Source organism: Pelophylax lessonae (genome assembly GCF_965119305.1).
Source record: "Pelophylax lessonae genome assembly, chromosome: 6".
Lineage (NCBI taxonomy): Eukaryota > Metazoa > Chordata > Amphibia > Anura > Ranidae > Pelophylax > Pelophylax lessonae.
This window is the reverse complement of record NC_138773.1, coordinates 26,443,312-26,464,618: the sequence shown is the minus strand read 5'-3', so window position 1 is coordinate 26,464,618 and position 21,307 is coordinate 26,443,312. Positions and strand designations below refer to the sequence as shown.

At 46.4% G+C, this 21,307-nt stretch overlaps 1 protein-coding gene across 1 annotated transcript in view; it reads right to left on the bottom strand.

Annotated features, from left to right (window-relative positions):
* LOC309557931 (nuclear factor 7, brain-like) overlaps positions 1-19,987 on the bottom strand; it is a gene marked incomplete at its 5' end in the record, with an annotated part of 36,132 nt that extends 16,145 nt beyond the window's left edge. Inside the window, 3 exons of the mRNA XM_082260803.1 lie at positions 3,961-4,112; positions 15,158-15,232; positions 19,783-19,987. Of these exons, the coding sequence (XP_082116929.1) occupies positions 3,961-4,112; positions 15,158-15,232; positions 19,783-19,987 (432 nt within the window). The remainder of the gene's footprint in view (positions 1-3,960; positions 4,113-15,157; positions 15,233-19,782) is intronic.
* Between the last annotated feature and the right edge of the window lie 1,320 nt (positions 19,988-21,307).

Here is a 21,307-nt window from a genome sequence, read left to right as displayed (position 1 = left end):
ACAGAAAGCTCACTAGGGTTAACGCGTTTGTAGACTCCATTGTCTCAGCAGCCACCTCGTCGATAGCTGCTTTCTTCTGCATCTGGCAAATCTGCTTGTTCACATTCGGGGAATATTGGAGCTTGCACTGGGCAACTCAGATGTACAGGTCTCAGACTACTGTGCTCTGGTCGCGTCTACCTCCCTCTTCTCTAGAGCTTTCTTGGGCTGTGTGCTTTAAAGCGGCTCTAATCCCACAACAGTGAAATCAGTCTGTATATGCAGTAAAGCATGCTTGCTATGCTCACTGCGGAACCCAAGGGGTTATCCTCTGCATTGTGTAAAAAGGCTGCTTGATCCTGTATGCACAGATCCTCTCCTCCTTCCACTGATTCCAAACCATGTCCGGATAAGGCAGCCTTTGGAGCCAGGCTGCACATGCACAGTTTGGTGTGTATTGCTAGACAGGTTTCTTTATTCTTGGGGCAAGTGCATTTAAGCAGCACAGGGCCAATCAGCACTGTCTAAACAGAGGGTAAGGAGCCCTGCAGCCTCGCCAGGAACTGATAGAAATCACAAGACTGCTATATACTACTGATGGTATTTAGCAGCTTTTACATTTGCATTTCCCTGTTCTGTGTATTGTGGGAGACCAGATCTAGTGACCGTATTGTGGGAGACCAGATCTAGTGACCGTATTGTGGGAGACCAGATCTAGTGACCGTATTGTGGGAGACCAGATCTAGTGACCGTATTGTGGGAGACCAGATCTAGTGACCGTATTGTGGGAGACCAGATCTAGTGACCGTATTGTGGGAGACCAGATCTAGTGACCGTATTGTGGGAGACCAGATCTAGTGACCGTATTGTGGGAGACCAGATCTAGTGAACGTATTGTGGGAGACCAGATCTAGTGAACGTATTGTGGGAGACCAGATCTAGTGAACGTATTGTGGGAGACCAGATCTAGTGACCGTATTGTGGGAGACCAGATCTAGTGACCGTATTGTGGGAGACCAGATCTAGTGACCGTATTGTGGGAGACCAGATCTAGTGACCGTATTGTGGGAGACCAGATCTAGTGACCGTATTGTGGGAGACCAGATCTAGTGACCGTATTGTGGGAGACCAGATCTAGTGACCGTATTGTGGGAGACCAGATCTAGTGAACGTATTGTGGGAGACCAGATCTAGTGAACGTATTGTGGGAGACCAGATCTAGTGAATGTATTGTGGGAGACCAGATCTAGTAAATGTATTGTGGGAGACCAAATCTAGTGAATACAGGCTCCTGGGTATAGTAACACTTTAATGGCTTGGAGGAGAAGAAGGCAGAGAGACACCTTTAGGGTTGGGAGTGAGACCTACAGCGTTTACATCCATGCATCCCAAAAGTACAGCAGGGGGGGGGGGTGTACAGTGGAAGCCAATAATCCTTACAAGTGACCAGATTTGCTGGATGTAGAAGAAAGCCGTCATCGTAGAGGTGGCTTGATACAACATAGTCTAACTGCATGAACCTTATGGCGCTTTTCCACTGCATGGAACCGAACGGTTCGGCTCGCTTTTGTGCTTTTCCACTGCTGGTACCGCATGGTATAGTGTAGGAACGGTTCGGTACGGTACGGCGGCGCTTTTCCACTGCATGGAACCGAACGGTACGGCTCTCAAAAACAGTACCACCTCGATTGTGGTTCCATATCCCACAATCCTTTGCATGCAGTCACTACTAGCCACTGATTGGTCAGAGAATCCCACCCACCCCGTTGTTATCCCACCCACTTAACTTTAGTACTACTTTAGTGGAAAAGCAAACCATACCGTACCGAACTGTTCCAACACCGTACCATGCAGTGGAAAAGCAAACCGAGCCAAGCAGGGCCGAGTAGAGCCGAGCCGGTACTTGCAGTGGAAAAGTGCCATTAGTAAGCTTATCAGGACCAGACTTGGGTTTTAAGATCAGAAGTCTGGTCAATATGGCGTATAAACCTTTTGACAAAGTTCTCCCAACATGTAAATGTGGAGGAGATTTGCCAGGATTTAGATGAGGGCCATCACCAAGGGGGTGGAGATTGAAGAAACGGAATCTTCAGCTGCTTTAAACCTAGTAAACTTATTGTGCTCAGAGTTGGGGTTTAAAGGCTAACCTAACAATACCGTGTTCCCGCTGCAAGTAAAAAGTGCGTTTTACCACATATTACTATAGTCCATTGTACAAATTCATGGACTGAATGCAAGAGAACATGGTGGTCACTGATAGCATCCATGGGCTGAGGCAGTTGATGTACAACCTAATGCCCCTTTTCTGCTCCATCATGCCAACAGATATCTGTTGACTACAGAGGTAGACCTCCCATATATACAGGCTCATCTTTAATGTGGAATTAAACCTCTGCCTCAAAAATGGGCCCCGGGAGCTTTATGCCAAAATTAAAATTTCGCTAAACTTCTGCAGATGTCCATAGTATTTCAGGCAAACGTCTTCAAACACTAAAACACATCAGGCCCTCGTGGATCTTCTGGGGTTTGGTGACAAAAGTGTCTGGAGGTCTCTAGTGACAGTCCACTGCAGTCATCCTGCATTGAATTAGATTCAGGGCACCTTTGTAGTACAGAGTTCAGAAAAGCAGTAGTAAAGTTCTGCTGGATACTGAAAAGGGATATTGGCTGTGGAAGGACAGCATTAGACCTCCAAACATTGTCACCGAAGCTCAGAGGATAGCATCCCAGTACCATCTCCAATATCGCTTTACCACCGCAATGCATTGCATGTTTTCGGGGGGCCATTGCACAGCGTCCCCATCATTTTGAATGGGCCGCGCCCAGGAAGTGCTAATCCCTTTGAAAAGCGACAGGGGGTGCAATTCCTGCTTCAGCATGAAGCCAAGCATTGCGGCATGTGTAAACCCCACAGGCTGCTGTGCATGCACCAGTCTTAAAGGGAGAGTAAACTCCCATGTATAGTTTTTACCTCTAGGTAAACATATAAGGCGGCTCACCTATAGGTACTGTAAATATGCACCGTTTAGGAGATATTTACTTTGCATGCAGCCAGTGACGTCACCTGCGCTCTCAAGAAATGAGACGTTCCTTCAGAGCAGTGCCATAAACAGTGTAGTCATCCCTGACTCGGCCATTCATATTGCCGAAGCCCGAACCCAGAAAGAAGATTGGGTGAAGATGGAAGCGCCTCCAGCGTTGAGGGCTGGAGGGTTTTGTTTTTTAGGTAAGTCTGTCAGTGTGCTTGTATGCATACTAGCACTTTAACTTTATGACAAACTGCCCATTTTTTTTTGGATGCAGTTTACTACCGCTTTAACACTCTTCAACCGCCTAACACATGTGAGGCGGCAAAAGGGTGGACTTTAACGCCAACATGCCACACATATGCATTCCTTGGGCGGTTGAGGTCGTGTGCTCACAGCACAAAGAAGCAGCTGTGAAGGACGGCTCTTGGACCCGGCAGGACTAGCTCCAGATCATGTGACTATTGTGACAGCCAATCACATTAGTCACATGATCAGCCAATCTCTTACCCCCCGATGAACAGAATTTAGGGGATGCCGGGGAGGGGTTAAAGTACAAATGCTGACAGAAGGCTCCCAACAGAAGACCTGTGCAGGTCACAGAATAGATCTCCCCCATGTCTGCAACATGTTGAGCAGGGTAATGGGGCATGAGAATAAAGCACACTTTTCCTTTAACTGGTTAGGTGTCCATGGAACACTGGAAATAAACTCTTATCCAGTCCCCCATTTGGCACCAGTGGAAATTCTCCACACGCACACATTAGACCGCTCAGGATGAACGTCAGCTACATCAAACAGACGCCACGTCTCTGGCACAGACACAAGCGCACATAAGAAACGCCATTCGCAACTTGCCAGAGGCACTGAGCCGCCATCAGCGGGACGAACGAACAATTCCAATCATGCGGTGAGAGCTGACGGATGGACAGGCGGTACTCGCGCCTCGCGTTACCTTCGGTTCAGGCTCGCCCTCCTCCGTTTTTGCTTTCTGAGGTGTTTTTTCGTTATCCAAGGCCTCCTGGTCCGGTCCATTGCCCACATCCTCCACTGGCTTAGGCAGCACCAGTCGGGTTTTGTCCACCCACTCGTTTTGGCGGCGGTTCACTGCAGGAGAAAAGCAAGCTCACAATAAGCATTTTCATAATAAAACAAAAGCGAGGGAGCGTGGAACACTTGGCTCAATTCTGAGCTCCAACAAGACTTTAGTATCACTTTAAGATTTTTAGAATACTGAAGTCTCTTTTTTGTTTCAAAATAACAAAGATGTTCTACTTACCTGCTCTGTGTAATGGTTTTGCACAGAGCAGCCCCGATCCTCCTCTTCTCGGGTCCCTCTTCGGTGCTCCTAGCCCCTCCCTCCTGTGGAGTGTCCCCACAGCAAGCAGCTTGCTATGGGGCACCTGAGCCGAGTCACAGCTCCCTGTGTCCATTCAGACACAGAAGAGGTCCAGCCCCGCCCCCTCTCTCATCATTGGCTCACTCACTTTGACAGCAGAGGAAGTCAATGGCGCTTGACTGCTGCCTCAGCCAATGAGGGACAGTCCTGGACTGCAGAATCTCTCATGCAACATTGCTGGATGGGAAGGGGCTCAGGTAAGGGGGAGCCGAGGGGGCTGCAGCTGCACCCAACTTTTTTTTTTTATGCATAGAATGAAGATAAAAGACCTTCTGCCTTTACAACCCCTTTAAAGCTGAACTCCAGGATAAGGAAGTACTGTAATGTGAAATCTTCCTGAATCTTAGCGTGCATCATTTCTTCCAGATCTGTGCAGTAACACACTGAAACTGCATTACAGAGGCAAAGACCGCTCACTGCTGCTGCTCTCTCCCTGTGCAGGTCGACTGGTCTTTTCTCCACCAACTCCTGTAGTTTTCTGCAGGCAGCCTGTAGTGGGTGGAGCCTACTGGGCCCCTCCCATTTTTTTGCAAGGCAAGATCTTGAATATCAATGGCATTTGGTGCACACAAGTAAACAGATATCCTTAGCGGATAAAAATATTTGTATGCCTGGAGTTCAGCTTTAGGAAATTGCAATATAGAGAATGACTAAGATAGGATTCAAAAATGAAACCAAGTAGAAAAAAAAAAAAATAGAGTGGCAAAAAAAAGTAGGTTAATCATATCAAAAGGGGGGGTCAAATACAACCCCGCTAATACTAATGAGTTTTCTGCCAATTTTACACAATGCAAAAAATGGGACAAACCAATCATAGCAGAGTAAGCAGGGTGAAATAAAGCCAATTTTGGGGAAGTCTTTGAAATTTGGCTTCTGTCTGCCAATTCTGACCACACATGGGCACGGCTCACCCCCTTGGTCTGTTTTGAGTGTCCTGAAGGATGAGAAAAAAAAAAAAAAAAAGGGCCCTTTACAATTTTGGTGCCGATGCAGTGCAATTTGAGACACACAGAACGAATGGACTGCTGAAGAATCACATCATGGAATTTGAAAAAAAAAAAAAAAAAAAGAAGAGGAGTGCGATTCCTGTTCAAAACTGCATGAGGTTCCAGTACCATGTGAGTGTGAACCGGCACTTAAAGGATAAGTTCACCTTTAGGAACAGGTTACACCCATTACTAGAGGGAAATCTGTAACATGTGTCCACTCCTGCAGCCAACCTGGAGAGAGGGGGGGGGGGGGGTGTAATAATCTCCCTGAACTCATTGTCTCAGGGGGACTCATAGCGCGATTCTTTATTTTTATTTAACAAAAACACACAGAAAATGAATCCCCCTACCCAATGGAGCCCTCCGTAGAAGTCTGTGATGATGAAACGCGTTAGGGCGTGAGTACGCAGTCACCTTGATGACGCCACGCTGCAGTTCTCCAACGGCTCAGGTACCGAGCGGTTGTATTCGATGGGTGCAGCGTCGGAATGACGGCTCTATTTTTGTACAACGCTGACATTCTTTCTGCAAACGTGTGAGTAGTTTTCCATTGGGAAGGGGGGATTCGTGTGCTGTGTGCTTGGTTTAAAGAGGTTGTAAACCCACCTCACAAACTTTTACCTATAGGTAAGCCTATATTAAGGCTTACCTATAGGTGCTATAAATATCTCCCAAACTTGCACCGTTTGAGATATTTAGAGTGCATACTGCCGATGACGTCATCGGCGCTCTGAAGGAACGGCCACCCGTGCCGTTCCTTCAGAGCTCAGTGCCGTGAACGGCGGCAGGCGCGGGATTGATGTAATCGCACCTCCGGCCAATCAGATGGCCGGAGGACGCGAACCCGGAAGCAGGACGGCCGGACAGGTCGCTGTCCTGTCGCTGAGGTGGCGGCACGGCGGGGGCTTCGTTTTAAGGTAAGTACTACATAATGAGCTAGTATGCGATGCATACTAGCTCATTATGCCTCTTTCCAGGGCTTTTTTTTTCCTCGGTTTTTTTGGGGGACTTTACTTCCTCTTTAATAAAAATACAGAATCGCGCTAGGAGTCCCTGCTTTTGTGTTTATTCACATGTTGCCATTATGAGAACATTTTAACTGGAGACACGGACCTGGAGTTGATCTGCAGCTGATATTCTTTGAGGAGGAGGAGGAGCATTTACTTTGCTATTACAGGCGCAGATTGATCATCCTTGTGGTGAGTGTCCAGTCTGACTGGTGGATGTTTTAAGCACACTGGTGTACAAGAGGACTGTATTCCATTTTTTGATCACTGCTTTGAAGGACATTGCTGGCTTTTTGTTCACGTCCATCTGTTGGACTGTTTAGTCACCACTCATATTTTTTTATGTTAATATTGCCAGGACCAGAATTCCCAGCAAGGAACTAGGTCCTTACTCCTGACTAGGCAGAAAAAAAAAAAAAAACTGAGTACCTATAGCAGAGAGAGGGAGTATACCCCCTGGGACTGCCCATAGGTGTAGCCAGACTTTTTCTGCCTAGTATCCTACTCCTGTAGGGGGCAGTATAACCCAACTGGTTAAGAAGATCAGGAGCTGTGTCCGTCAATGAACATAAGAGAAACATGATTTTCTCGGGGTTTTTTTTTTTTGCACTGGTGCCTGCAGAACTTTACAACCATGATTAATGCACCGAGGGCGCAGATTTTTGCAGACTTCTCCCCCCAGCTCCAAGTCCATACCAAGGTACCATTATGGGGCTGGAGGAAGTAATCAAACTATGAGTGTACTGACATCATGCACTTCTGCTCCATTGAGCTCTACAAAACCCTATGCAGACTATGCCTTTAGTTCTGTTCTAACAGCCCACATCATTTCACATTGGACACTCACTGAGTTTACCAACAGTAAAAGGGTGCGTTACACTGCAGGTAAACACAGATAAGCACACCGGCCACCAGGTCTTTGATTTGAGAGACCTGAGAAATGAAGATTTGAAGGCGCCAAACTCCATGGCTTCCACTGTTCAGAAATGCCAAGGCAGGGCTTGCTACCTTAGAACTTCTTTATTTAAAGAAGTATTGCTAAATCTCTCTTGGCCATACTGCTCCTGTAGGTTACAGGAGTGCACTTCGTTCTGCACTCCTGTGACCCGTACTGCTGCTGGATGACTTCGCAGAGCTGGTCCAGGCTTTCCAGGTATCCTAACAATGTCGGGATCCATCTAGATGCCTGACCAGACGCTGGTTCAGTCCTAGCGGTGTGCTGAGAACCTGAGCCATCCGCCCCCCTCCACAGCCTGGCTTTCCAGTGAGTGCTGAAGGGGGTGGAGCGTCACTGAAGGCAGAGAACCAATCAGAGGTCATGTGATGGCTCAATTCTCAGTCTTAGAGCTGGCGGAGGACAGCTGTAGCATCAGGTTGTTGCTGCAGCCCTCTGAGTATGATTGATTGTTTTTTTCCATATCCCACACTTGTGTTTTAAAGGCCAAGCCCACCAAAAGAAAAATGTATATGCACATATTAAAACAAAAAAAAAAAAAATGTGCATATATATATTTTTTTTTGCAACGGAGTCTACAAAGCATTGCAACTGATGTCAGATGCAATTTCGGGCTCCTTCAGATTCTTTCTCCAGCTCCAAGACTGTCCTGGAGGTATAAATGCCTGGTGCGAGAGCTGCAGGACGTGTCAATGGTCTGAGTATGGCGATCAACACACTTGTGTTCCATTGAGAAGTCCAGGACTTGTTTATTCATTCACAGATCTGAATGAAGGACATGGGAATGGGAAGGTTTGCTTGGCACCACGTTACACCCCAAATATTGGTATACCATGGTCTTAAAGGGGGAGTTAGCCTTTAACAAAAGTCACGCAACGTCTGGGGATATGGAGTGGACAAGCGGCCTGTGACAACAATATACAGCATGGAGGTCAACATCAGATGCGTTTTCATGATTTAGGTGGTAATACAATGTGTCAAATAAAGTGATAAGTGTGTAAAAGCGAGAAGTGAGACCACCAGAGAAAGGATTGAAATGCACTCACCAGACCAACAGGACAAAAACTGCAATATAGGAGAACCCTCTTCAAGAGAACCAAACCCAGTGATACCCTCTGTGTTATAGTGGTCAAACCCAGCGATACCCTCTGTGTTATAGTGGTCAAACCCAGTGATACCCTCTGTGTTATAGCGGTCAAACCCAGTGATACCCTCTGTGTTATAGTGGTCAAACCCAGTGATACCCTCTGTGTTATAGCGGTCAAACCCAGTGATACCCTCTGTGTTATAGCGGTCAAACCCAGTGATACCCTCTGTTATTGTGGTCAAACCCAGTGATACCCTCTGTGTAATAGTGGTCAAACCCAGTGATATCCTCTGTGTTATAGCGGTCAAACCCAGTGATACCCTCTGTGTTATAGTGGTCAAACCCAGTGATACCCTCTGTTATTGTGGTCAAACCCAGTGATACCCTCTGTGTTATAGTGGTCAAACCCAGTGATATCCTCTGTGTTATAGTGGGCAAACCCAGTGATACCCTCTGTTATAGTGGTCAAACCCAGTGATACCCTCTGTTATAGTGGTCAAACCCAGTGATATCCTCTGTGTTATAGTGGGCAAACCCAGTGATACCCTCTGTGTTATAGTGGGCAAACCCAGTGATATCCTCTGTGTTATAGTGGGCAAACCCAGTGATACCCTCTGTGTTATAGTGGGCAAACCCAGTGATACCCTCTGTGTTATAGTGGTCAAACCCAGTGATACCCTCTGTGTTATAGTGGTCAAACCCAGTGATATCCTCTGTGTTATAGTGGGCAAACCCAGTGATACCCTCTGTGTTATAGTGGTCAAACCCAGTGATACCCTCTGTGTTATAGTGGTATGTACACAAGTAGACATCCTCACAACAAGATCCACAGGGAGAGATAAAATAACCATAGTGCAAACAACCTCTCATTCCAAAGTGTTATAATAATAATAATAAAAAAAATAAAATCTGGTCACACTAAAACAAATGTCAGAGTCTGGCCTGATGACTCACATGAATGAAACACTCTGCTACCAACACAGATCTGATTTTATCCTCAAGGACATATATGTATGCAAAAGAAAGAATATACTGGATAGTGCAGATAAAAGATATTCTAGTGGATTAAAAAAAATGAGAGCGACTTAATCTTGACATTTTACAGTAACTCCTCCAATGGCATCCCACCAACAGTAGCTGTAAAGGTGAGATGAAATGTGAGATGGATAATCTGGTTCCTGCAGCGTCCACCTCAAAGAGAAGGGATCTACAAGAACATCCCAAAAGCTACTTTAAAGGGGGGGGGGGGGGAAGGGATCTACAAGAACATGCCGATAGCTGGTTCGAAGGGGGACGGGATCTACAAGAATGTGCCGATAGCTGGTTCGAAGGGGGACGGGATCTACAAGAATGTGCCGATAGCTGGTTCGAAGGGGGACGGGATCTACAAGAATGTGCCGATAGCTGGTTCGAAGGGGGACGGGATCTACAAGAACGTGCCGATAGCTGGTTCGAAGGGGGACGGGATCTACAAGAACGTGCCAATAGTTGGTTCGAAGGGGGACGGGATCTACAAGAACGTGCCAATAGTTGGTTCGAAGGGGGAAGGGATCTACAAGAATGTGCCGATAGCTGGTTCGAAGGGGAAAGGGATCTACAAGAACGCTTGCCGATAGCTGGTTCGAGGGGGGAAGGGATCTACAAGAACGTGCCAATAGTGGATTCGAGGGGGAAAGGGATCTACAAGAACGTGCCAATAGCTGGTTCAAGAGGGGAAGGTATATACAAGAACGTGCCAATAGTTGGTTCGAAGGGGGAAGGGATCTACAAGAACGCTTGCCGATAGCTGGTTCGAAGGGGAAAGGGATCTACAAGAACACTTGCCGATAGCTGGTTCGAAGGGGAAAGGGATCTACAAGAACGCTTGCCGATAGCTGGTTCGAAGGGGAAAGGGATCTACAAGAACGCTTGCCGATAGCTGGTTCGAAGGGGAAAGGGATCTACAAGAACGTGCCAATAGCTGGTTTGAGGGGGGGAAGGGATCTACAAGAACGTGCCGATAGCTGGTTCAAAGGGGAAAGGGATCTACAAGAACGTGCCGATAGCTGGTTCGGGGGGGGGGGGGGGGGGGATCTACAAGAATGTCCCAATAGCAGGTTCGAGGGGGGGGGGGGGGGAAGGGATCTACAAGAAAGTCCAATAGGAGAGACAAGGGAAAGGGAGCGGTAAGAACCCCAATAGCTGGTTCAACAGGAAAAGAACTACAGGAATGTTCCAATAGATGGTTCAGGGAGGAACAGAAATTGTATCCCTTGAAGTACCTCCACTGCACTAACATGTTTCAGGGACAGGTCTCCTCACCACCAACTATTGGGATATTCTTGTAGTGGTCTTACCTTTGGCCCTTGCAGATTATTTATTCAGATTTTCAATCCCAAGCTAGCGTCTCTGGTTTTGCCGGTGGCCTAGTGAGCATGCTCAAAGTAACTGTTGGTAAACCTTGGCATTGAACGAGTTCTTCATGCTAATGTGCACCAATCAAGCCAATTTATTTTAGGTTCAAATTTATAATTTAAGTGTTTTTTTTTTTTTTTTGCACCATCCGGCTTTCTCGATTTTCGGTTTCTCTTTTGTGGATAAAGCCATTTGAAAAGTCTTTTGACTGGTAAATTATCAAACATTTCAGTCAATCCAAAGTGATGGCCATATGTAAGCGTTGTGTGAGAGCACCAACGGTCACATAATTAAGAGTCAAGAAGGGAAAAGATGGTACAAGAATATGAAGGAGTGGTCCTGCACTGAACTCGTCTTCCATACCAGCCATTAAATCCTACCCAGATATCTGTTCACCCTAAAGAAGAGTGCGGAGAAGGTCAAAGTCAAGACCTACAAATTCATTGAAGGGCAAGTCCACCTTTTCACAACACCAAAAGGTGAGCTTCAAATATCCTGGCCACCCCTTCCAGAGCCCACCGTACATTGTGCCTGTGATGGCCCGGAGTGCCGGGTTTGGTATCTTTTAACCCCCTTAAACGGAGTTCCGGGCACAAAATTCAATTTCTAATAATTACTGCATTGTATTCCTTACTCTTCGCTGAGTCAGAATTGGATATTCCCATAGTTTTTTTTTTTTCACTTACCTGTTTACAGAGGTTTGTATACTCACCTTTCAAAGGACTTCCTCCCTCCTGTGCCTTGGCTCTCCTCGTCACTTCCTGCCGCAATGCGTCCTGGGAGCTCTTCCTCGGCCCTCCCATGATGCACTTTGCAGTCACATGGGCGGCCGACCACTGTTCTCATTTCTTGACTCACAGGCCTACGCCCACTGGAATCAGGAAGAAGGGAAGACATTTCCCCACAACGGACTCGGCAATCCACAACAAAGATGGCGCCGCACATCAGAAATTATATAAAGTAAGATTTTATTCTTGCAAACTCATTATTTCACCATTCTAACCAGGATTAGCGGATGTATCGATGTGTAAGGGTGATTGTTAGGGGGAGATTGAAAAAAAAAAAACGATTCTGTGCCCGGAACTCCGCTTTAATGACCAGGCCAGTTTTTACGATTCAACACTGCGTTACTTTAATTGCGTGGTCATGCGACGCTGTACCCAAATATAATTGATGTCATTCCCCCCCCCCCCACAAATAGAGCTTTCTTTTGGTGGTGTTTGATCACCATCTGCAGTTTTTAGATTTTGCTCTATAAACAAAAAAAAAGAGCGACAATTTTGAAAAAAAAATAATTTTTTTTTTATTATATTAGAATATATATATATATATATATATATATATATATATATATATATATATATATTTTTTTTTACTGTTATAAAACATTCCCAATAAAAATTTAAAAAAAAAAATCAAATTTTTTTATCAGTTTAGGCCAATTCCGCTACATATTTTTGGTAAAAAAAAAAAATCCCAAAAAGTGTATATTAATTGGTTTGCGCAAATGTTATTGCGTTTACAAACTATGGGATAGATTTTTGGACTTATTTTATTTTTTGCTGTTTTTATTAGTAATGGCAGCGATCAGTGATTTTTAGCAGGACTGCGATATTGCGGCAGATAAATCTGACACTAATGCCTCATTTCCAATGAGTGGTACGGTACAGAACGGTACACCTTGCGTTTCCACCGCCAATAGTACCCTTTCATGATAGGCGTGGTGTAGCCGGAAAGCAGTGATCAACGATCTCTGTCAACCAAAGTTCTACAGAGTGTAGCTCCACCCTGTTGGTACGGTACTAATGTGATTGGTACCCCAACGGAGGGGTCCCAAAAAAGTGGTACGGTACGGAATTAGGGTACCATTCACAATGGAAACAGCAAACATTGCGTACCGTACCGCTCAGTGGAAACGAGCCATTAGTGACACTTTTTGGGGACCAGTGACATTAATACAGTGATCAGTGCTAAATAACATGCACTGTTACTGTAAAAATTACCCTGGCAGGGAAGGGGTTAATACTGGGGGTGATCAAGGGGTTAAGTGTGAGCCTTATTGTGCTTACTAACTGGGGGGGGATTTTGTGACAGGCACACAGATTGGTGTTAGCTGAGACACCGATCTCACTGTGCCTGACAGGAGAGCCGTCTGCTTTACATAGGCGGGTGGCTCTCCTGTCAGTTTCCTTGAAGATCGCGGGAGGCCGGCGGCGATTGTGCCCGCTCCTCCCGCAGTCTGCCCCCCCCGCTGTGTCTAATCATAGATCTACGTGATTATGCGCAGCCGAGAAGCGCCCTGCCGCAGTAGATCTGCGTGGGGTGGTCGGCAAGTGATTAAAATGCTTGTGATGGCAAACTGCTAATTGGCAAGTATGACCACGAGACCAATCAGAACCAATGTTTTATTTTGGGACACCTTACTGGAAGGCGCAGTCTCAGAGATGCTTGTGGTCACCTGGCTGTGCTGACCAATGAGTGCATTATGGTGGATACTCAATCCAAGGCTTTGCATCACAACATAAGATCTGATACACCGGTGATGATGGCTGTTTATGTACAGCATGGTCCGGGTGGGGAGGGGCCAGGATATTTTGTGTTAGACAACCTTTTCCATTTTTTGTAAGAAGGGGAACTTACCCTTTAAATGCAAAGGATAAAAAAATAAAAATAAAAAACTAAAGGATAAGAGACAAAACTCCATATAGAAAAGGTGACTATAAAGGAACTGCTACAATGTTTGTGGCTGGCACTGCTGGCCATACACGCACAGAATTTCGGCCGATAATGGTCGTTTTAGGAAAGATCGTTTGAAAATCGGGCCGTTAGTGAACATAAGTTTACCGACGATTTTGATCGTGTGCCCGGCTCATGTCGATGGATCCATAGCGAAAAATTTTATCGTTTCAATGTGTATGGTAAAATTGAAACGTAAATATTCTGACTCGTATTGCGCATGTTATCAAATGATCATTATGATCATGAAAACAAATTATGTAAAAGAGTTTATTCCGTCAGTTCGTCCCGGGTCACACTTGTGCGATGCGGGAAGGCTGCGAATTCGCAGCCTGTTCCCGCATAGCAAACGCACCCCTGGCAGTTCACACTGCCATATGAGATACGCAGGGGGTATCAATTAAATGTTAAGGACACCCCCAGTTTGATCGCATATCGCAGTGCGATCTGACAGTTCGCACAGGATTGGATCGCACAAGTGTGAACCACTGTGCGATCCGATCCTGATGCGGCTGGAAAAAAGGGTCCTGTGCGTCTTTGGTGCGGATAAAATGCGAATTCAGCCATACAAAGTGTATGACTGAATTCGCATCGACACCTCCGATCGCATGTAATGAAGGAGCAGTGTGCTCCGAATTATATGCGATCGCCGCACTCGCAGTAATGTGAACCGGCACTTAGTGGCCAATTCGATTTCGACCGATGAATAATCGTTCAGTCTGCAAATGGCCGAAATTCTGTGCGTGTATGGCCAGCATTACTATGATAAATGAGAAAAAAAAATAACTATAGAATAAGAGACAAATAGAAAAGGTGACTATAAAAGGAAATGGCTACAATGTTTGTGGCTGGCCATGTTAGTCTGATGAATGAGAAATAAAAACTATAGAATAACAAGACTCCATATAGAACAAAGGTGACTATAAGGCCCCTTTCACACTTCTGCGACTTGTCATGCGATTTGGGACTGCAAAAAAAATGTATGACAAGTCCTTCCCCATGAGCCCCATTCACATCTGCGTGACTTGAAGTCACACCGACTTCAAAGTAGTCCCTGCACTACTTTCAGCATGATTTTGATGCGTTGAGGAAAAGACATAAGCCCAGTCAAACTCGCATTAAAATCGCAGCAACAAAGTCGCGGTAAAATCGTGCGACTTTGAAATTGCACAAGTGTGAAAGGGGCCTAAAGGAAATGGCTACAATGTTTGTGGCCGGCACTGAGTCTGGTAAATGAGAAAAAAATAAAAACTATAGAATAAGAGACAAAACTTTATAGAAAAGGTGACTACAAAGGAAATGGCTACAATGTTTGTGGCCGGCACGGAGTCTGGTAAATGAGAAAAAAATAAAAACTATAGAATAAGAGATAAAACTTCAAGCAGAAAAGGTGACTATAAAGGAAATGGTTACAATGTTTGTGGCTGACACAGAGTCTGGTAAATGAGAAATAAATAAAATAAAAACTATAGAATAAGAGACAAAACTTTATAGAAAAGGTGACTACAAAGGAAATGGTTACAATGTTTGTGGCTGACACTGAGAAGTTCCGGGGCTCTGCACTACATATACAAGGTGTACTCACAGCCGGCGTAATGGACGAAATACTCCTCCCTCCCCGCCTGCTTGTTCATTCTGGTCTTCACCACCTCCGCATCATCTGCAATAAAAGAGAATATACAATAATTATCCAGGAGAACCGAGGATCACCTCCCCAGCCAATCACTGCAGAGAGCCGGGAGCCGACCTACAGCCGCCTTCCTCCCATTCAATAAACTTTATGTGATGAACACTGGACAACATCCTGCGGCAGATCTATCTCTGCACTCAGAACTCTCTACATTTAAAATGAATAGAAAGCATCAGGAATGTTTTATATTATATAGAATATACTAGTGATCGACCGATATTGTTTTTTAATGCCGATATTTTGGTCATTGGATATTGGTAACGGCCGCTATTTTCGGACATTCAAAAAAAAAAAAAAAAAAAAAAAAAAAAGTTTTTTTTTTTTTCCACAGGTACTTTTGTGGAGGGACCCCAAACCCTTCCTCTGCACTTAACCACTTAAGCCCCGGAAGATTTTACCCCCATTCCGACCAGGGGGTATTTTGCGATTCGGCACTGCGTGATTTTAACGGACAATTGCGCGGTCGTGCGACGCTGTACCTAAACGAATTTGGCGTCCTTTTTTTCCCACAAACAGATCTTTCTTTTGGTGATATTTGATCACCTGTGCGATTTTTTGATCATGCGCTATAAACAAAAAAAAGAGCGACAATTTTGCAAAAATAACAATATTTTTCATATTTTTTATATGAAATTCCCCCCAAAAAAATGTAAAAAATCAAAATTTTTTAACATTTTCGGCCAATTTGTTTTATGCTACCTATGTTTGGTAAAAAAAAAAAAAAAAAAAAAAAAAAAAAAAATCGCAAAAAGCGTATTTTGATTGGTTTGCGCAAAAGTTATTGCGTTTACTAACAAAGGGAAAGATTTTTGTAATTTTTGTTGTTTTTTTTTTTTAACGCGTAATGGCGGCGATCTGCGATTTTTTTGCGGTACTGCGACATTGCGGCGGACAGATCGGACCCTTGACTGACATTTTTGACACTTTTGGGGTTACCAGTGACATTACTACAGTGATCAGTGGTATATATATGCACTGTTACTGTAAAAATACACTGGTAGTGAAGGGGTTAACTTTATTTGGGAGGGAGGGGCTGTGTGTATCCCTAGGGGCGTGCTTTCTACTGTGATTGGCTGTGGCTTGAGCTGTAAGGACACTGATCAACGGATCTACATAGTAGATCCATGTGATCAGTGTCTTTACAGCGAGGAGAATGACAGGTGGCTTGTTTACACAAGCTGCCTGACATTCTCCCTCTCCCCCGCCGATCGCCGAGTGGCCGGCGGACATCGGGTCCGCTGGTCACACGCGCGCGGGGGGGGGGGGGTCCGTGACCACGCGGGAGCGCGCCTCCAGCGGCGCGCGTTCGCTCCCTAGACCCTCACAAGCAAGCAACGTAGCCCTACGTTAGTTTGCCTGTGAGGGGCTGACCGCCGACGTAGATAGTCGTGCGGCGGTCGGCAAGTGGTTAAAGCAGAGTTCCACCCTAAAAATGAATGTTACATTAAAAAATCCTGAAAAAGAATTGGATAATTAATATTTTTTTTTTTTTTTACTTTCCTTGTTTTTAAAGAAAATGAACTTCTCTTCCTTCCTCCTTGTGCGGCCGCAGCCCCCCGATGTCACTTCCTCCTTTGCATTGCGTCCTGGGAGATGAGCGTCATCAATCCCAGGGTGCAATGGGAACGGCCCCCGGCCGCTACTCTGATTGCCGATCGCAATCTACAGCGCATGCGTGAGATTGTGATCAGCATTCTGGGTAGCCAGGAACCAGGAAGAGGGACGCAGCAGCTTCAGATGCCCACACCAGAGATGGCCGCGCTCTGCAATCAATTTTAAAAAGGTAAGAATTTGTCTTTATTCTATGGTGTGTTGGGGTGCGCTAAACAACAATAGATATATGAACAAAATTATAACTTATAACCAAACTTAAATATACAAAGATATTGGTGAGTATTCAGTATGTGCAAAAACACAAAAGTTCATAAGTGTCCATAAATGGGTGATGACAAATGGGTGAAAAACTTAAATCAATTCCACATCCGAAGTGTATCCACCACCAAGTGAAATTCCTCCTTACCGAACGGAAAAAGGTAAGGTGCAAATAATAAACTCATATGCTGTACAAAATCCGATCTCCTTAGTGAACAAGCAATCACCTCGTGCAAAACACCTGGGTTGGCCTCTTACCAGATAGCAATCAGTATGCGCTTGTATCTGCAAAGACACTGCCCCCCCTTCTCTTTAGAATCTGTCACAGCAACCACGCTGACGATTCCAGCTCCACCTCCTCTGCTGCCACTCCCAGCGATGTCTCGTCGCTACTTCGTCCCGACTCACCTTTGTCCAGACAACCCCCTCCGGGTCCCAGACAACCCCCTCCGGGTCCCAGACAACCCCCTCCGGGTCCCAGACAACCCCCTCCGGGTCCCAGACAACCCCCTCCGGGTCCCAGACATCCCCCTCCGGGTCCCAGACAACCCCCTCCGGGTCCCAGACAACCCCCTCCGGGTCCCAGACAACCCCCTCCGGGTCCCAGACATCCCCCCTCCGGGTCCCAGACATCCCCCCTCCGGGTCCCAGACATCCCCCCTCCGGGTCCCAGACACCCCCCTCCGGGTCCCAGACATCCCCCTCCGGGTCCCGACACCCTCTCCGGGTTTTTACATGGAGACCTGGTCAGAGCCAAACATCCCCTCCCGCTCCTTGTAATGACAGCCGAGCCTTCTCTGCCCCATCAGTTGTCATTACAAAACAGCCGACAGTCGGCTATGGATGCCGGTGTTCCGTGAGAAAAACCTACCCTCGTCACTTCCGGTTGCACGGCACTGTATGTAATGCGGCGGTTACATTAAAAGAGCTGTGCTGCACTATGAGTGATCTCCGCTCCTGTCCCGGTCACTTCCCTGCTCTCGGCTAGTAAATAAATATAAAAGTGGCGGCGGGTGTATGAGAACATAAATCACGGAGCCGCCAGCCGCTTTTATATTTATTTACTAGCCGAGATCAGGGAAGTGACAGGGACAGGAGCAGAGATGACTCGTAGTGCAGCACAGCTGTTTTAATGTAACCGCTGTGTCGGTAGGTTTTTTTCACGGACACCGTGATCATTTGATACTAGTGAGCATGCGCACTAGTCAGCTCCTCAGCCCTTCCATTACGTATCTGGGGCTGTGAGCATGCGCAATAGTCTGATCCTCAGCTCTTCCATTACGTATCGGGGGCTGTGAGCATGCGCACTAGTCTGATCCTCAGCTGTTCCTGGCCGGAAGTGACGAGGGTAGGTTTTTCTCACGGAACGCCGGTACCGGGGTGACGCCTCTAGCTGCAGGAATGACTTCAGTACAGCACTTTCCCCAAATATCAGTAACCTCAGAGGCCGATTCCAATATATCGGGGGAAGTGCATATAAGCCCCCGATATATCGGCTTTGCCGGTAACCAGTCGATCCCTAGAATATACACTCACCGGACACTTTATTGGGTACAACTGTTCAATTGGTTGGTAAGACAAATTGATAATCAGCCAATCACATGGCAGCAACTCTAGATGTGGTGAAGAGGACTTGCTGAAGCATCAGAATGGGGGAAGAAAGTGAGTTTGGATGTGGGATGGATGTTGGTGTCAGGTGACCGCTCTGAGTATTTCTGGGATTCTCACACACAAATTATCTCTCAGGATTACAGAGAAGGGGGGGGGGGGAGAGAAAATATCCAGTGAGCGGAGGATGGGTGAAGGAAAATGTCTTGTTGATGTTGGAGGAGAACGGGCAGACAATGGTTACAGATGATAGAAACACAACAATAACTCATAACCAATCATTACATCCAAGGTAGCAGACAGGAGCGGCACCTGGTGTGGTTTTCTGCTGCTGTAGCCCATCTGCTTCCTTCAAAGATAGTAATCTGCATACCTTGGGTGTAATGGGAGGTTATTTCTGTCATCTGGAACCATTGTCTGCCCGTTCTCCTCTGACATCAACAAGACATTTTCCTCCACCCATCCCCCGCTCACTGGATATTTTCTCTCCCCCCCCCCCCCCCATTCTCTGTAATCCTGAGAGATGATTGGGTGTGAGAATCCCAGAAATACTCCGACCGACACATCTGACACCAACAACCATCCCCCCCTCCAAACTCACCTACACCCCCCCTTTATTACTCATTCTAACACTCAGGGATGGAGTAATATTATAGAGATATGAGGTAAGTACTCACGGTAGGTGGGGGAGGGGGTGAGGTAGGTAGGTGGGGGAGGGGGTGAGGTAGGTAGTAGGTGGGGGGAGGGGTAATATTATAGAGATATGAGGTAAGTACTCACGGTAGGTGGGGGAGGGGGTGAGGTAGGTAGGTGGGGGAGGGGGTGAGGTAGGTAGTAGGTGGGGGGAGGGGTAATATTATAGAGATATGAGGTAAGTACTCACGGTAGGTGGGGGAGGGGTGAGGTAGGTAGTAGATGGGGGAGGGGTAATATTATAGAGATATGAGGTAAGTACTCACGGTAGGTGGGGGAGGGGTGAGGTAGGTAGGTGGGGGAGGGATGAGGTAGGTAGGTGGGGGGAGGGGTAATATTATACTCACGGTAGGTGCCGTCCTGCCTCTTACAGGAGTAGGTGGAGCCGACTTTTACGGTGAAGTCCTCCTCTTGGTCGTCTTCCCCTCCCCCCTCCTCTCCGTCCTCCTCCATGTTCTCCTCCTCCTCCTCCTCCGGGTTGCTCTCCATCTCCTCTCCTCCCTCCTTCACCTCCAGCTTCTCATTCTCCGGCTGCTGGGACACGGCGGCCATGGCGGGATCGGGGGGTACAGGTGGCGGGGGATGGGCGGAGAAGATGCTGTGAGGGAAGAAAAGGTCACACCGAGACTAACACAGCTCACCACACAAAGGAGGAGGAAACACGCTTGGACCTCCCCTTCCGCTCCGTAGGCTCCTCCCACACAGACCCCCCCCCCCCCCCCAAAAAAAAAAGCATCTTTTGAGTGATTTGTCTGCAGCTCAGAGCGCCGCCATCTTCCCGGAGACCACACAGTCCCAGCCATTGTCCTGTCAGAATACTGCTACCGGAAGTGACGCGAGGACTAGACCAACTTACTGCGCATGCGCCGTGCGTTCCAACATGGCCGCTATGCGTTCCAACATGGCCGCTATGCGTTCCAACAGGTTTCCTAATGTGACAGAACACGAAGCAGCGACAGACCTCTTCTTACCCACGCAACCCTTGAATTTTACATTTGTTTTAGCAGTAAACTCACCTCATTTACTAAATCACAGTATTATATTTGTATTATCATTGTAATATAGTAAATATAGTGAGAAACCTGCAGGTAGAAGGTGGTGACGGCCATCTTGGTACACCCCGCACTGCTAAGCGACAAACTGCAAACGCCGCGCAAGTCTTGAATTTTACATTTATTTTAGCAGTAAACTCACCTTTTATACTGAATCACTATTACATCTGCATTATAGTAATATAGTGAGAAACCTGCAGGCAGAAGGTGGTGACGGCCATCTTGGTACACCCCGCACTGCTAAGCGACAAACTGCAAACGCCGCGCAAGTCTTGAATTTTACATTTATTTTAGCAGTAAACTCACCTTTTATACTGAATCACTATTACATCTGCATTATAGTAAATATAGCGAGAAACCTGCAGGTAGAAGGTGGCGGCGGCCATCTTGGTACACCCCGCACTGCTAAGCGACAAACTGCAAACGCGCAAGTCTTGAATTTTACATTTATTTTAGCAGTAAACTCACCTTTTATACTGAATCACTATTACATCTGCATTATAGTAAATATAGCGAGAAACCTGCAGGCAGAAGGTGGTGACGGCCATCTTGGTACACTCCGCACTGCTACGCGACAAACTGCAAATGCCGCGCAAGTCTTGAATTTTACATTTATTTTAGCAGTAAACTCACCTTTTATACTGAATCACTATTACATCTGCATTATAGTAATATAGTGAGAAACCTGCAGGTAGAAGGTGGTGACGGCCATCTTGGTACACCCCGCACTGCTAAGCGACAAACTGCAAACGCGCAAGTCTTGAATTTTACATTTATTTTAGCAGTAAACTCACCTTTTATACTGAATCACTATTACATC